Source organism: Brassica napus, chromosome C2 (assembly GCF_020379485.1).
Source record: "Brassica napus cultivar Da-Ae chromosome C2, Da-Ae, whole genome shotgun sequence".
Taxonomy (NCBI): Eukaryota; Viridiplantae; Streptophyta; class Magnoliopsida; order Brassicales; family Brassicaceae; genus Brassica; species Brassica napus.
In genome coordinates this window covers 54,161,853-54,179,579 of record NC_063445.1, presented here as the reverse complement: position 1 = coordinate 54,179,579, position 17,727 = coordinate 54,161,853, and the positions used below count along the sequence as shown (strand labels likewise).

The 17,727-nt window shown below is 38.0% G+C and overlaps 2 protein-coding genes across 2 annotated transcripts; both read left to right on the top strand.

Annotated features, from left to right (window-relative positions):
- Positions 1 to 5,548: 5,548 nt before the first annotated feature.
- LOC106382191 (B3 domain-containing protein At5g26805) lies at positions 5,549 to 10,981 on the top strand. Its single transcript, XM_048748027.1, has one exon. The coding sequence runs from the start codon at positions 9,035 to 9,037 to the stop codon at positions 9,488 to 9,490; it is 456 nt and encodes a 151-aa protein (XP_048603984.1). The 5' UTR covers positions 5,549 to 9,034; the 3' UTR covers positions 9,491 to 10,981.
- A 222-nt stretch (positions 10,982 to 11,203) lies between these two features.
- LOC106449282 (solute carrier family 40 member 3, chloroplastic) lies at positions 11,204 to 15,134 on the top strand. Its single transcript, XM_013891061.3, has 12 exons — positions 11,204 to 11,670; positions 12,383 to 12,593; positions 12,683 to 12,746; positions 12,909 to 13,123; positions 13,202 to 13,378; positions 13,618 to 13,692; positions 13,783 to 13,884; positions 13,976 to 14,087; positions 14,157 to 14,303; positions 14,369 to 14,475; positions 14,548 to 14,661; positions 14,735 to 15,134. Exons 1-12 carry the CDS (start codon positions 11,498 to 11,500, stop codon positions 15,029 to 15,031), a joined length of 1,794 nt encoding a protein of 597 aa, XP_013746515.1. The 5' UTR covers positions 11,204 to 11,497; the 3' UTR covers positions 15,032 to 15,134.
- The last annotated feature ends 2,593 nt before the right edge of the window (positions 15,135 to 17,727 follow it).

Below are 17,727 nucleotides of genomic sequence, written 5' to 3'. Positions count from 1 at the left end.
TGGATTTACCAAACACCCAAGACTGCTCTGCTGAAGAACTATGGCGACCAGCTTCAAGAAAACCCAGACAACAGAAGATCCAACCGTTGAAATCCAAATCCCTTCGGTGAACCTCTAACCCACTGACTGAAGAAGCTTCCCACAAAATATCAGCCCGATCAGGATCCGTTTGACCCTCCAAATCCAGTCTTGAAACACCTTACGAGTTTTCTCCTTCTCTCTCTTTTTCTCCTTTTTTCTCTCTCTTCTTTTGTCAAAACTCTATTATTGTGTGTCTAGTGACAAAGGGGGAACATTATTATTTCTTAAGTTCACCCCAATTGGTCCTCTCCATCTAGGAGGGACCCAACAAACTCCCCCTCCGACTAGATGGAAGAGACAACCATTCCGGCTATCTCTCGGCATACCTCAAGCTTCCCCCTCGGTAATGACTTCGTCATCATATCAGCTCCATTATCATCCGTATGAACTTTCTCAAGTTCCACTTCCTTAGAAGCAACCACATCACGTATCCAATGATACCTCCTCTGAATGTGTTTTGACTTCGAATGAAATGTAGAATTCTTCCCGAGACAAATAGCGCTTTGACTATCACAAAGCAACACATACTTTTCTTGCTTGAAACCGATCTCTTCACAGAAGTTCTTCATCCACAACAACTCTTTACAAGCTTCAGTTGCGGCAATGAACTCTGCCTCAGTGGTAGATAGTGCAACACACTTTTGCAGCCTTGACTGCCATGCCACAGCTCCACCCGCAAATGTTACCAAGTATCCCGAAGTAGACTTGCTAGAATCAGCATCTCCCGACATGTCAGAATCAGTGTAACTGACAAGCAATAGCTTCTTACCTCCAAATGTAATCTTCAAATCAGAAGTCCCTCGGAGATATCTCAAAATCCACTTCACAGCATTCCAATGTTCTCTTCCCGGATTGGAGAGAAACCTGCTGACAACTCCAACGGCGTAGGCTAAATCCGGTCTTGTACAGACCATGGCATACATCAAACTACCCACTGCAGAAGCATATGGAACCTTCGCCATATCTTCCTTCTCCGCATATGTCTTCGGACTTTGTTGACTGCTCAGTCTTAAGTGTGGAGCAAGAGGAGTACTCAACACTTTAGACTTGTCCATGTGAAACCGCTTAAGTACTTTTTCAATGTACTTCTCCTGAGATAAGTGAATCAGCTTCTCACCTCTATCCCGAATAATTCTCATACCAAGAATCTGTTTCGCTGGACCCATATCTTTCATGGCAAAGGACTCACTGAGCTGCTCTTTCAACTCCTTAATTCTGTCCATGTTCCTGCCCACAATCAACATATCATCGACATACAGCAACAAGATGATAAAATCATCCTCACCGAACACCTTCACAAATACACAATGGTCTGAATCAGTCTCTGCATAACCATGCTCCCCCATAACAGACTTGAACTTCATGTACCACTGCCTTGGTGCTTGCTTCAATCCATAAAGGCTTTTCTTCAAGCGGCAAACCAAATTTTCTTTGCCCTTTTGCACATAGCCTTCCGGTTGTTCCATGTAGATCTCTTCCTCCAAATCACCATGAAGGAAAGCAGTCTTCACGTCCATTTGCTCAACCTCTAGATCAAGGCTCGCTGCCAATCCAAGTACAACCCGAATGGATGACATCTTCACAACAGGAGAAAAGATTTCATCATAATCAATTCCCTTCTTTTGGCTGTAGCCTTTCACAACCAATCTAGCCTTGTGTCGAGGTGGCAAATTATCATCCTCATGCTTAATTCTGTACACCCACTTATTAAGCAGAGCCTTCTTGCCCTTAGGCAATTCCACCAACTCAAAAGTATGGTTCTCCTCAAAAGAATCCATCTCCTCATCCATGGCTCCAAACCACTTATCCTTGTGTTCATCCTCCAAAGCTTCATCATAGCTTTCAGGCTCTCCCCCATCAGTAAGTAATACATACTCACTAGGATCATACCTTGTCGACGGTTTAAGACCTCTCTCGGATCTTCTAACAATAGTGGGTTGGTTCTCAGCAGCTGGTGTCTCACCATGATCGTCACCATGATCACCACTACCATCTTCATGTGCGGGAGCATCTGCACTGGGTGTATTATCCTGAACCTCAACCTCAACCTCACCGTGAACCGATGTAGAAGGAGTAGCCTCTGTATCGATCAAACCCTCAAAAATCTGAGTTGGCTTTTTGGACTTGTCAATGTCCTTAATCGTTTGATCTTCCATAAACACAACATCTCTGCTCCTTACGAGCTTCCTCTCAACGGGATCATAAAATCTGTACCCGAACTCATCATGACCATAACCGATGAACACACACTGCCGCGACTTCATCTCAAGCTTCGATCTATCAACCTTGGGAATATGAACAAATGCCTTACACCCAAAGACCCTCAAGTGACTGTAAGAAACATCCTTACCAGTCCAAACCCTCTCTGGAACATCACCATCCAATGGAGCACTTGGTGACAAATTCAGCACATGAACCACCGTGTTTAAAGCTAAGCCTGACTGTGAGATCAAACATCTCATCCTCTCAACAATCGTTCGATTCATCCTTTCAGCCAACCCATTAACTGTGGAGTATGAGGTGGCGTGAATTGATGCCTTATTCCATGCTCTTTGCAATAAGCATCAAATGGTCCAAGATACTCTCCACCATTATCACTGCGGATACACTTCAGCTTCTTCCCCGTTTGTCTCTCAACCAATGCCACAAAGTGCTTGAAATATCCCAGCACCTGATCCTTCGTCCTCATAGGAAATACCCACGACTTCCTTGAATGATCATCAATAAAAGTCACATAATATGATGCGCCACCAAGAGATCTTGTCTTCATTGGACCACACACATCTGAGTGTACCAAATCCAGTACCTCGGGTTTCCTAGAAGGTGCGGAAGACTTGAAAGATACCCTGTGTTGTTTTCCCGCAAAGCAATGCGAACACTTCTGTAGGTGCAAACCAGAGATTCCTGGAATCACCTCATTCTTAGACAACACAACCATTCCTTTCTCACTCATGTGACCGAGTCTCTTATGCCATAGCTCCATGGCATTATCATTCTCCACCGCATTAACAACATCTTTGGAGACCTTAGCCTGCATCCAATAGAAAGATGAAGACTTCTCACCTCGAGCCACAATCAAAGAACCGCGAGAGAGCTTCCATTTACCACCACCGTGCAAACTGAAATAGCCCTCATCATCAAGTCTTCCCGTCGATATCAGATTCATCCTAATATCAGGAACATGCTTAACATCCTTAAGCACCAGCCTAGTACCAAGACTAGTCTCCAAGCAAACATCACCAATGCCAGCAACCTGAGCCATCGCATCATTCCCCATCTTCACAGAACCATAATTACCCGTAGTATAGGTAGAAAACAAATCCCGCTGTGATGTAGCATGAGTAGTAGCTCCACTGTCAATCACCCAACTGGTGTCCTGGCATGCGACATTAATGGCATCACCCTCAAGAAGAATGAGAAACTGATCTTCGGTGAGAGTCACCCGATCCACCTTTTCTTCTTGATTTCCTTGCTGCTTGTTTTTCAACTTCCAGCAATCCTTCTTCATGTGCCCTTTCTTATGACAGAAATAGCACTCCATATTTGCAAATCTATTAGACTTGCTCCTGCTCCTGTTCTTGTCTCTCTTGGGATCTCTACTTGTACTTCTCCCCCTTGACTCAGTAACAAAGACATCTGAACGCGAACTGCTAGCATTCGACTGCCTTCTTGCTTCCTCATTAAGAACACTGTTCTTCACTGAATCCATCGAAATAACACCTTCCGACGCGGAGTTACAAAGAGACATCCTGAAAACCTCCCAAGAGTCCGGTAAAGTACCGAGAAGCCACAGACCGTGAATCTCATCATCAAACTTGATGCCCATATCAGACAACTTGTTGAGCAATCCCTGAAACGCATTCAAGTGATCTGTCATCGGAGTCCCCTCCTGATACCTCAGCTCAATCAACTTCTTGATCATGTACATCTTGTTGTTTCCGGTCTTCCTAGCATATAACTGCTCCAGCTTCTTCCACAAAGAACGAGCATCCGTCTCAGTCTCAATATGATGCAACACATTATCATCTACCCACTGCCTTATCAACCCACACACTTGGCGATGCTGCAGCTTCCACTCTTCATCCGTCTTCTTCTCAGGTTTCTGCTCCTCGAAGACTGGAACATGGAATTCTTTAACAAAGAGCAAATCCTCCATCTTGCCCTTCCATAGATGATAGTTAGCACCATTCAAGCTTATCATCCTGCTCATATTTTCCATCTTTCACACAAGCAAATAACAACCCAAAGTTATCAAAACCAAAGCTCTAAAACCAGAAGCTCTGATACCACTCTGTTGGGGAAAGTCACACGGCGCAGCGGAAATACTAATGGTCGTGTTCCCCTGACCTTGTGCGAACCTGTGAGGAAAATACTTCGACGATGGCAAGATATCAAAGTTGCGATAACTAAATGAGACACACAATTTTTACGTGGAAAACCTCCTCGATGTGAGAAGAAAAAAACCACGGGACCGTAGTCCATTCAACAATCCACTATATAAATGTTTGTGAGTACAACCACGTCCTCCCTGTTCAACAGCCTGAACAGAACAGAGAATCTAGCTACAAAGAGCTATCTCCAACACAAACAACAACAACAAGAGAGCAACACAAAGCTTCAAAACCGGCAGCAACCAAACGACCTCAGCTCACAAAGATTCCGGCTTCCAGAAACTAATCCAACCGTACAAATCCAAGATAAACAAGTCGACAATACCTCTGCCAAATTTCAGCTCAATAAGAGAAGATCTCACCGTTGGATTTACCAAACACCCAAGACTGCTCTGCTGAAGAACTATGGCGACCAGCTTCAAGAAAACCCAGACAACAGAAGATCCAACCGTTGAAATCCAAATCCCTTCGGTGAACCTCTAACCCACTGACTGAAGAAGCTTCCCACAAAATATCAGCCCGATCAGGATCCGTTTGACCCTCCAAATCCAGTCTTGAAAACACCTTACGAGTTTTCTCCTTCTCTCTCTTTTTCTCCTTTTTCTCTCTCTTCTTTTTGTCAAAACTCTATTATTATGTGTCTAGTGACAAAGGGGGAACATTATTATTTCTTAAGTTCATCCCAATTGGTCCTCTCCATCTAGGAGGGACCCAACACTACACCCTCTATCAGTATAAATCAATAGACACTAATACGAAAATACAGAACAACATTCTCCAGCCATACCTACAAAGAACACCAACCCAACATCATGAACAGAAAACCCAATAAAAATGTCGAGAAATTGTTAAACCCTATGGGAATCGGTTAGAAAAAAGGAAGATACTTTACCATCGGATTTGATGGAATCCAAGACGTCAGACTTGAGCAGGACTTTTTCCATGTCTTGAACATCGGGATGAGTGAGTAGGAATAGCTTGTGAGCTAGGATAAGGTGAGGCTGCTGAGATCATTCGGCTCCACCGTCCATGGCTGCTTCTACACACTCGATTCAGGGAAAACCTTGAGACGGATCTGAGGAAGAAAGACGCAAAAGAATGAAGCCTGCTTTTGACAAAGAATGTGAATGGATTGCGTTCACTCTGCATCCCTCTTTATATGAATGATAGAGGGAAGTCGAGAAGGGATGCATTTGTTTTAACAGAAACTCTGAACGGCGAAGCTGGATGAAGTAATCGGAAAGGCCACGAAAGAGGAAGACTTTAGGTTACGGTGTGTCAAAGCTGATATGGCATCTTAAAACAATTTGATTAGCTGCAATTAATTTGCATACGTAGACACGCTAAGAAGGCTTAGTATTCTACTTTTAGTATAGTTTAGATACACCTAAAAAGTATTCTAATGTTTATTTAGTTTTGTTCTATTTTGCAAATCACTATTATATAAGAGCACATTTTATTCTATAACAACATATGAATAGAAACCTCATAAATAATAATAATCTTCTTTATCAGTGTTTTGTTTGGATAAATATAATTAATAGGATTTTTATCTATGCGTGCATACATAGATTATGCACTTTGAATTTGTTAAATTTATTGTTCTTATTGTATGTCTATAATAATGTTAATTCTTGGTTTAGAATTTTAATGAATTGATTAGCCACTATGATTTCACTTTTTGGGAACTGCTAGAGATGACATCTGTAAAATTGACATGCATCTCAGTTCATGCGTTGTCGACAACACCCTTTTTTCTTTGGTAAATCGAGACAGTATAGGTTTGTTTCGGTAGAAGGATCGTGGAAGCGTATAAAAGGCGGTGATATCCATCATCTCACTTGAGCGCGTTGGATCCAACCTTGTTGGAACTGTCAAGTCTCATGTACAAGATGTGCACCAAAGCCAAACTCATCGGTTTGAAGGCGCGTTTCCAACCCATCTCATCAGTCTGATGAGATGATTATTTATGGATTCTTCTTTTGCTTTCATCTCATGAAACTCTTTTCATGTCTTTAGTTTCTAGATTATAGATTATAGATTATGTTTGTTTGTGTTTTCTTTGATTGACTAAACATATTTTTTACTTTTGAATTGAACTCTTTCATGTATTTGCTTCGATGTAAGGAAAATGATAGTTGTATACATACAATTGATGTTTCTAAGCATATGAAACCAATGAAAATAAGTATATTGATGATTCTACTTAATATAAACATGTGTTAAATCATATCTTGATATCATACATTTGGGTATAAATTTAACAAGTTGTATATGTAAGATTATGGGGCTGAATTTTCATGTTTTGTATGTTTACATTGATTTGAGACATTCTTTTTCCTCTCGACTTGAGACACATTCCGTTTTTATTTGTTTTCTTTGCTATATATCTCAAGTGATTATTTTATAGATAAAGTTTTTAATAGAATTCTTTTTAATTTTTATGTTTTTTCTTCTAACCTTATTTTCTCTTCTTTTAAACATTTTTCTTCTGCAAAACATATATATTTGTAAAAACATTTTTCTAAGTCATGGTTTTAAATGTGGAATAGACTAATTTTTTAACTTTCTGCTTTCTACTTTAAAAATAAATTGAAGTTAGAATTTTAAAATATATACAAGCTATTAAATATCTAGTTAATTGTTGTTTCTTTCTAATTATATTTTAATTACAGTTTTTATAATATTTAATCAAAATTTTATTATTAAAGTAGCTATGATTTTTACTGGAAATTTTTTTCAATTATTTATGATCGTTGTAAACTAAAATCATTATAAGCCAATATGACATTATTGAGTAAATTAGATGTATAACTTGTCCATTTTCATAGGTTCCGCAAATTAAGATTTCAAGATCCCCTTTCTCTTGCCCTCGTAAAACCCTCCAACTCGACATTGGCCTAATTGGCTGGGCCGAATTGTCCTAGGCCGAGTTGTTGGTTGATATTGAGTCGAGCTCTGTATTTGATGGGTCTTGATGGGGTATGCAATTCTTCTCTAACATATACATTGTGATTTTCAGGTTATGAATGGTACGAAGATGAACTATGCATTCTTTAACATTCGAAAGAAATTTTACCATTCATAAGAAATAGTTTTTCCTTTTCGTTACTACTCATATTTTTTATTTTAGAAAAATATAAAATAAATTTGTTCACTATATATGATAAGAAATTACCGTCTTCTTCAGTCATATAATTTCATTCATGTTCGTTCTTTTCCTAATATGTTCCCAATGTTCAGGTGATGGTTACTAGTTAGACCATATGTGAATTTCGTATCAAATTTGGCTAAAAAGGCTGAATGTTTATGATTTTAAGTGAATATTTTAATCCAATTTGGCTAAAAAGGCTGAAACTTTAAGTTTTTGATTGATCTTTTCTGACATATGCAGTGAAGGTTCCTGAGTTCTTGAGTGGAATTGGAAGAGGAGTTGAGACTCACATTCCAAAACTTGAAACCGCGATAGGTGATCTTTTGAAACTGCTTGTGGCTCGTACGCTAAACATGTAAGTTTTATCACGTCTCTCTTCTAGTACTGTATGGTTTACACAGATTGCGATCGCATTTTTTGTATTGTTGTTGTAGAAAAGTAGGACACTTAGGGTCCCAGATTTCAGGGGATTAATAATATATATGTTAGAACCTTGAGTTTGTTCCATTACATAATTTCATGTGGTAACTATACAAATCAAGGAGAAGAGGAGAGAAAAGTTTGAGTTCTTGAACTTTTCAAGCACAAAGAGATTGATGTAGATGTACCTATAGTTCTATCCTAGTCCTGGAACTTGGGTTTAGCTTGCTAGTGGGGAGTATCATTATTATCACCCAAAACAAAATGCTTACATGTTTGCTTGTTCATACTTCCAGTCACTATCACATGTTTTGAATTCTGGTTTTGCAGAGAAAACTGATACTAAAATATAGCCACAAATACAGGCTAGGGCTATGGAGACCTAGAGCTGACGCTATAAAGGCGTGATTGTTTCTTTTCTTCGTTCGGATTGTTATCATAATAGAGTTGTTATCAATTAAAAAGGCTCTTGGTTCATGGGGCTCACAAATGGATTGGTGTCCCGGTTATTAAGAACCAAACCGTTGGCCAACCAAGGGACTTGTTAAGGTCTGACAATGATTTGAGTAAAGAAGGAGAAATGTACGTGAGTGAGAGAGATAAGAAAATGTTTTTTTTTTAACATTAAGAAAATGTTTTTGCAACTGTTTTTTAATGATCTCTTTGGATAACCATAAACATAAGGTTTGTTGCATACTTATGGGTTTCCTTTCTCTAATAAAACCATAAACGAAAGCCCACAAGGCCCATCTTATTCAAGACTATCCACCAAGTGTTTAAGATAACCAAACCAGAAATCATGTAAATCAATATATGCATTTGGACTCTCACAACTCTAAAAGACCACATCAGCTTCTTCTAATAACCACTCTTAGATACCCTAAGCCTTATCAAACCAATCTTACTACCTATATTATCAACCAACTTTATCACCACAAAACCACAAAAAACAACAAAAACTTATAGTTCTCTTGTAGCTACTTCAAAGATGATCAAAACAATGTTCTACACCTTCTTTCGAACAAAACACCAAGAAGAAAACGCCAACAATGATCAACTACTTCCTCAAGAAATCGATATCCGTCCCATAACTCCTTATCCTTGGGATATCACCAAAACCCTATCGCCCCATGAAGTATGGTACGGAGGCAAACTCCAACTTCCAATGTTGTATATCGAGGCTACTATACTGAGACACATACCAGATGTCATGTATTTAGCACATATGAGTATTATTGGTCATTTCGATGTAAAGGTGAATGATCTCGATACAAACACAGTCCACACTCTTTCATTCTGGAAGGACATTCATGAAGATAATTTTGCTACGAGTGAAACCTGGATCGAAGAATTTGTGAAGAGGAGGAGTCTTGTGGCTGGCATGGTGATTAGTATGTATTGGGATTTTAACGTTAACATGCTTTGTTTCTCGGTGTTGGAATGAATGGTGTGGGTGAGTAGATTCAAAATGATATGCTAAAGATCATTGATATATTCAATAAAAAGTTTAATGACATGTAAAACAATATATTTGTTTTATCTTGGGGAAGTAGGGGTGATTAGAAAATAAATGTATTAGATTATATGTAGAACTTGTGTTTCTCTTATGCATTCCAGTTGATGATGAATGGGAATATCAGTGTCTATGACTTATTTTTCTTTGGAAGTATGCATTATGCATGAATTAAACTTTGCATTAGATACAAACATATATTTCATAGTTGTTTCGATACAGTTGCACGCCAAAAAAAAACTATACAGATATTCAAAATCTATACAGCAACGTCTTAATTAACTGTAAAATATGTAAAGATAAGTAAATGACCGTTAAACTATGTTAGGGTGGTAGTTCACTGGCGCTCGAAGGAATAAATCCAAGATGGTGAACCTTGGTTCGAATCCCGCTGACCACACGGATATGAGCTATTGCTTTCGGTTCATTTGAATGTCCAAGAGATGATTTATCCGTGAGTTTTACCTCCACCCGGGGTTAGGTCTGTGTCTTTAATAGACCCGGATTTAACCCTTTAAAAAAAAAACTATGTTATAGTTATTTCAGTATCATTATCGTTGTGCACTAAAAATATATAAATGTAAATATTCAATATTTATATAATAATGTCTAATAACAGGTAAAATTTAAAGACGTTAAATGGCCATTAAAGTATGTTATAGTTGTTTCAATATTGCCCACCAAAAAAATCTATATGAATATTCAAAATATATAAAATAACATTTTAGTTATAAGCCAAATGATATATTTATAATAAGAAGACAATTTCTTTATATGTTTTGTCAATTTTATAAACTCAAGCTGATTCATGAAAATTTAAATTAGCTGGTTTAAAATAAATTTTAATTGTCTTTAAATGTATGTGATAGGTGATGAAATTGTGTATTTTAAAATAAATTAGAATCCGTAACATTTTAATATATGATATATTATATTTTCTTACAATTTTAATCATTAACAAATATTTATATTAATATATGTGTTCATAATATTAAAATTAAAATGATAAATGAAGACATTGGAAGTTTTCTTTCTCTCCATTTGTATGATTCTAACATATAAGCAAAAAAAAAAATATATATAAACTTTTCAACTGGAACAATCAAAACTGAAATATATTTTACATTTTTGGAAATGATTTTCTTTAAAATTTTACTTTATATAGGATTATGGGATGCATGAATCTACTCTATTAAAATTACATTTCAAATCCAAATTTGGAACATAAGAAAAAAAAGAAGAACATAAGAAAAAAAAAGAAAAAAATTAGCTGGCCTTTCTCTAGAAAACAAAAGGAAACAAAAAATTACCTGGTTTGACTTTCTTAATAGACAAGTTGGAAAACATAGAAATTTAATCCTGACTTTATTTCCAAAAAAAAAAAAAACGGTTTCATTCTTATCTTTCCACTAAACATTATCTTTTGCTTAATGGTTTTGGGCTTTTAATTCAATCAAATCGTTTTTATAAATGAGTTGGGCTAGAACGTTCACCGGCGTATGTTTTCAATGGGCTTTTAGGAACAAAAATGGGCCACAAATAAAACAATGGACGATTTAGTAAGCCAACGTGGCTAGATATAATTGGTGAAATATAAATCTACGTGGCTTAATCTCCCTTACACAAACCCTCTCTCTCCTTTTTGCCCACTTGAGAGCTCTTCCGTGTTACGGTGATGAACCACCATAGTCATAGATAAGGTTTTTTTTTTTTTTATTCTTTCTGATTCTCATAACCAAAAGATTCTCTCTGGATTTTTTTTTCCCTCTCCCTGAGGTTGAAAACAATCTAGTGGCGATGAAGCACTAAGGGGAAAAAAATTAATCCAGAGACGATTCGAATTCATTTGATTTTTCTTTTTGTTCTCGGAGGCTGCATGAGCTTCTAGAAGCCGAAGAGAAAACTAACTACGACTGCAGAGGAGAATTGGTTTCTAAAATGGTTGTTTCCATGGCTCTGCTCAGACAATCTCCCTCTTTCGAACTCCTGTTTCACTGTCCGGTCCAGAGAACCCGCTTTTTGTCGCCGGCGGGTTTGTCTGGACTTCGCAATCGCTTCCCTTCTTGCAGATGGTTAAGTCTCACCTCGTCAGCTTCATCTTCTTATCGCAGGTTTGCGTTTTGACTCTTTATTATTACCAAGTATCAGACATACATTCGAACTCATTACCAAGTTTCAGACATACATTCGAACTAGGTTTCGTCTCTTTGGTAGTTTGACTGCTGATTCAGACCCGTGAGAATCTCCATGTGTTTCATACAGTGTCTATTGCGTTTTTGAGATGAATGCAAATTGCTACTTTTGCAAGAGTTTGCGTTACCTATTTTCAGACAGACATTCAAATTTTTCAGACAGACATTCAAACTAGGTTTTGTCTCTTTGTTAGTTTGATTACTGTTTCAGACTGGTGAGAATCACCATGTGTTTCATACAGTGTCTATTGCGTTTTTGAGATGATTGCAAATTGCTACTTTGCAAAAATTTGTCTTACTCATGATAGGTTTGCATTACCAAGTTTCAGTTCAGACAGACATTTAAACTAGGTTTCTGTCTCTTTGTTAGTTTGATTGCTGATTCAGACCGGTGAGAATCACCATGTGTTTCATACAGTGTCTATTGCGTTTTTGAGATGAGTGCAAATTGCTACTTTGCAAGAATTTGCCTTATTCATGATAGGTTTGCATTACCAAGTTTCAGTTCAGACAGACATTCAAACTAGGTTTCTGTCTCTTTATTAGTTTCATTACAATGTCTATTGCATTTTGAGATGAATGGTAACTGCTACTCATTGCAAAAAAAACATTCCTTTACTCTGAATGATAGGCTAAACAGCTTAACTTCAAGATGTTCGATTACAAACACAGACGTGTGTCACGAGTTTGTCACTACCAGTGATGACGAGGACTTGCCATCACCACCAGAGGATCATCCAATCCCAATTGTTCATCTTGATAATACAAACATAGCTGTAACCGAGTCTCTGAGCTTACTCACCGAGTGCACTTACGTGGACACCGTTTTAACAGCACTCCCCGTAATGTTACACTCACATCCCCTTTGATAAAGATCCAACCTTTTTATACAGTTATTGCTTTAACCAAATCAATCTTTTTGTTTTCTTAGGTCTTGTCTGAGGAAGAGCAGACTGCACTCGCAGCCACCCCTGCTCACCCTGAAGGGTTATATGGTTAGATCTCTCTCTCATTAACTTCATTAGATGTTTTACTTGAGTGTTTTAAAAATCGGTCTAGGCGTTTTAAAAAATCCGCCTAGACACCCGAATCTCCTATAAAACTTCTAATTACCGCCTAGCGATTTTTTAAACATTGGTTTTTATTTGACTCGTCAGTCTTATACGCTAGTTGTTTGGTGGGGAACTTGGTTGAACAACTTTGGAATTTCGCTTGGCCGTCCGCCATTGCAATGCTCCATCCTAGCTTACTACCTGTGGCAGTCATGGGGTTTGTCACCAAACTGGCGATAATCATCTGCGGTCCGGTCGTTGGGAAGTTTATGGATCATAGTCCGAGAGTTCCTACATACATCTCCTTGAATGTCGTTCAGGTAAAACCCTTTCAAGGATCAGACATGAACTTGTTAGTTAACTACTGTCATAAAACATCTCTTGTATCTACTTTTCAGGCAGCTGCTCAAGTGCTGTCTGCAGGAATGATAATTCACGCTTACACGGTTCCTTCCACGCTGGGGTCATCGATTCTTCTGCAGCCTTGGTTTTTTGCACTGATATTCGCTGGGGCCATTGACACACTTTGTGGGATAGCTTCTGGAGTCGCCATAGAACGTGATTGGGTTGTATTGGTATGCTTTTTCTTTGTCATGCCACAATTTAATACCTATATTTTTCGTTAGGGCCGGTCCCGAGATTTGGGGGTTTATAGACGACTTAGTAAAAGTTTTATAAATCTTTTTTTTTAAAAAAATTTGGGTTAAGTTTTTGGGGGCTATAGGTCAATGCTTCACTGGCCTATGTCCAGAACCGGCCCTGATTATGGTCGGAAGAAGACTGACTGACATAACTAATTTTGTCATTTTGGTAGTTGGCTGGAATAAACAGACCAATTGCTCTTGCACAAGCAAATGCTGTCCTCAACAGGATTGATCTGCTTTGCGAGGTATACTAACTCTATCTCCGGCCTTATGTGTGTTTATGCTCTTTAAACACTATCAGTTCATCAAATGACAAGATTGTAACCTTTAAACAGATCGCTGGGACTATGTTATTTGGCGTCCTCCTATCCAAATATGACCCTGTGACCTGCTTGAAGTTTGCTGCCACACTAATGATTGGTTCTTTGCCTACCATGGTAAGTAGAAACGCCCTATATGGTCTATGAAGCTTAATAAAGGAAACAGAATGTGTTTCTAATAGACGAAATGTGTTTTTTTTTTTTTCAGACCGCTCTCATATGGCTGACCAACAAGTTCTCCTCTGGAGTTCTGGACCGACCTAAATGCTCCCAGAGCAGCTGTGCTTCCGAAGGACCTCGTTCTGAAACCGACAGTATATGTAAGAAATCTTTTACTATATAATACTTGGATAAGCATATTATATGAACCATTCTGCTTTGTTCATCAGTTGATTTGGGCATGGAAGCTATCAAGCTTGGATGGAAAGAATACATTCAACAGCCGGTTCTTCCCGCTAGCCTCGCATATGTCCTTCTCTGCTTCAACATCGTCCTCACTCCAGGCAGTTTGATGACTGCATTTCTAACACAACGATGTATGCTTCTCTAAACCGTGATACCCAAGTAAACCAAAATCATCACTAAACTTTATTTTCAACAGGTGTGAATCCATCGGTTATCGGGGGTTTTAGTGGACTATGTGCTGTGATGGGAGTCGCTGCAACTTTCTTATCAGCAAACTTGGTCAAAAGATTTGGCATTCTAAAGGTATAAAGTCTCTTAAGAATGTGTTAGCGTTTCAAGCTGGCTAATGTTTTTGCGTTTTGAAAAATGATCCAGGCAGGTGCAGTAGGATTGTTTTTCCAAGCTTCACTTCTTGGTGTTGCTGTTGCTGTGTATTGGAGCTCTTCTCTGTCCCAAAAGAGCCCACTCTTCTTCTTCTTGTCCATGATCGTACGTTATCTCTTTAACACTTTCCTCTCTTTGCAGTTTTGGTTTTGACACAAAAGGGGTAACAACTTCTCAGGTACTATCAAGGCTAGGCCACATGTCTTACGGCGTAGTGGGAGCTCAGATTCTTCAAACGGGTATCCCGTCGTCCAAAGCTAACCTCATCGGTGCAACTGAGATATCAGTCGCTAGCCTAGCTGAGTCACTGATGCTGGGAGTAGCCATTGCGGCTAATGACGCTTCTCATTTCGGGTTTCTTGCGGTTCTGTCTCTTTTGTCAGTAGTTGCAGCCTCTTTGATATTCTGTAGGTTGCTGAGGAATCCTACTGATGAGCAAAGAAGGCTCTTCTCCTTTGATCCTCTTGCGAACTGATTTGAAAAGTATACATTGAAATGTTTTGTATAGTTAGTTTTATCTATCAGTGTATAAATTCTTCATTTATTTTGAAGTTGAAAGAAAACATGAGTTTATATAATCTCACTCGTGTATAAATTCAAACTCAAATCTTAGAAAGGACTTGTGAGTTTGAAGTTGACTTCCGGTTTAATCTCTAGATCAAGATTTCAACCGGCTACTCGTCAATTAAATTTTTTAAACCAATAATTAACATCTCTTTTTTATTGAAAAGATGAACATTCTTACGAACTAACTTTATCTGTGTGTTATTAACCAAAATGACATTTCCTACGTGTCATCACACTGTGTTATTAACCAAAATGATATTTCCTACGTGTCATCACAAGAGCTATTAAATGCCCTCTTTTCACTAGAATAATTACAAGTATTGCTATTGTTATAAACCGATCTTCTTAAACATTTATAATCGTTAGTTGCATCAATGATTCTTTATCATGATTATTTTTGTATATTAAACTTAGATAGAATGTGTTTACAATGTCCACATAAACCGAACGGATATAAACTAAATTATATAATTATATACTTTTATAAATATACACAAAATAATTATATTACATAGTTGATATGGTCGTACTATATATAAAAATAATAATTATATAATAGTTATATAAATATATGTAAAATAATTATATTATATAGTTGATATGGTCGTACTATATACAAAAAAAAATTATATAATAATTATATAAATAAATATATATATAAAATAATTACATTATATAATTGATATGGTTGTACTATATACAAAAAATAATTATTTAATCATATAACTATAATTTAATAGTATATACAAAATAATTATATTATAGTTATAGTATATACAAAATAATTATATTATAATAGTTGAAAACAAAAGTTTCCAAACATATCTTTTGCATGTTAACCACGCAATGTGGTTAAATGTGGCCATTTAATATAATAGTATTACAATTTAATTGAGTTAATCACGCAGCGTGACTTGCAAGATGTTAACCAGTTTGGTAAGCAACTTAATTGAGTTAATAACTTAATATTGGTATATATATTCGATTTCCAAAAAAAATAAGAGGTTTTTCATTACATTTACTGTATAATGAATATATGGCAATGAATAGTGAAGGAAAATATTATTTGACCACAGAATTCTTAAAAAAGGTAATTCATTATGGTAAATCTGCGAATTGTGTAAGTTATTTTAGGACTAGATTTACGATTTTGACTGTCACATTAAATGACATATATACAAATTCTTTTTTTTTTTTGGGTCAATGTGTGTCCATAATGGACAGACAACCAATCGGTTGTCGAGAACGAAATTGTCAACAACTGAGAAAACAGAAAGAAAAGTGCCGGTAGGCACATAACAATCAAACAACGGGAAAAAATACATATAGAATTCTTCCTGCTCAACGGTCTTCATGGATCGTCAAGGTACATGATAGCTGAGCTCCTAGGCAGCGTGAGATGCTTCCCTTCTGATACTAGCATCCAACCATCTTGCCCCATTCGCCGATATGTAGGATTGGTGCCACTGGCTTTGTAGGGCACTTGTTGCAATAGTCGAGGCCACTCAATTACATTCCTTCCGTACTAGGAAGTGACGACACTTGAGATGATCCAATGCTTTCCTAAACCTCTTCCATAAGGTATGTAAATTCCAAATCACTCTGTTTATCTTCAAATCACTAAGTGCTTCTGAAGACCATACATGAGCGATCAGGTCTGCTTCTAGTTGGGAACGAACACCCACAAAGGAACGTCTACTATGTAAAACCGCTTCCCCTCCTGGATCCCTTAATATCCATGCTGCCCCACTTGTGATGTTACTTGCTGACCAAGCAGAACCCACATTGCATTTGACAGCGGTGGACGGTGGTTTTCTCCATGAATATGAGTCTACTACCTCGAGCTCCATTGCAGGAGGGTCCGCCGGAACATATGCATTAAGTTGGAGCCAGACCGAGGCCTCCTCCAATGCCTTGCTAAGAATAGTTTTCGCATTATTGCTCCGCTGCTCAAAACAGAACAGGTTGCGGTTCTTCCAGATATGCCAAAGGATCCATGGGAAAGCAAGACGCAGCTTTGGATCTACTGAACTTTTTTTACTACAAGCGAGAAGATAGTGAATGTTTAAGAAAACTGATGTGGGAGAGAAACCAGCTGGGGGTAATGGAATTGACGATCGTTCTCATACTTCTTTCGCTGATGGGCAATGGAAGAGCATATGACAAATAGATTCTGGGCCTTGTCGGCACAAAGGACAGCAAGGATCTATTGGAATACCTCGTGAGCTTAATTGTTGTTTAACTGCCAGAGCTCCTGACATGACACGCCAGAGAAAGTGTCTTAGTTTAGGAGATGTTTTTGATTTCCACAAGTCCCGCCAAAGTTGTTTCTCTAGAGGAGGCAAGGGCCTCGGTTGTGCAGACTCAAGTTCAGTAACGCTCTCTAGTAGCTTATAGCCACTCTTGGAATCGTATACACCATTTCTTGAGAAACCCCACCTCAGCATGTCATTCTTTCCTCTTTGCGTTTTGATCTGAAGAATGAGTGGGATGTCCTCATCATCAATCACCTCTCGGAGTTTCCTTATGTCCCACGCATTGGAATCATCCGACAATAAGTCACCAACTCGAAGTGTCAAGTCTACCACTGCATCTTGGCGATAA

What these genes read in the sequence shown, in the direction of transcription:
- LOC106382191 (XM_048748027.1), top strand. Translation starts at nt 9,035, where the DNA reads ATGATCAAAACAATGTTCTACACCTTCTTTCGAACAAAACACCAAGAA.
- LOC106449282 (XM_013891061.3), top strand. Translation starts at nt 11,498, where the DNA reads ATGGTTGTTTCCATGGCTCTGCTCAGACAATCTCCCTCTTTCGAACTC. An exon ending in CCGTTTTAACAGCACTCCCC is followed by an intron (nt 12,594 to 12,682) that starts GTAATGTTACAC and finishes TTGTTTTCTTAG; the next exon opens with GTCTTGTCTGAGGAAGAGCA. An exon ending in TGCATTTCTAACACAACGAT is followed by an intron (nt 14,304 to 14,368) that starts GTATGCTTCTCT and finishes TATTTTCAACAG; the next exon opens with GTGTGAATCCATCGGTTATC.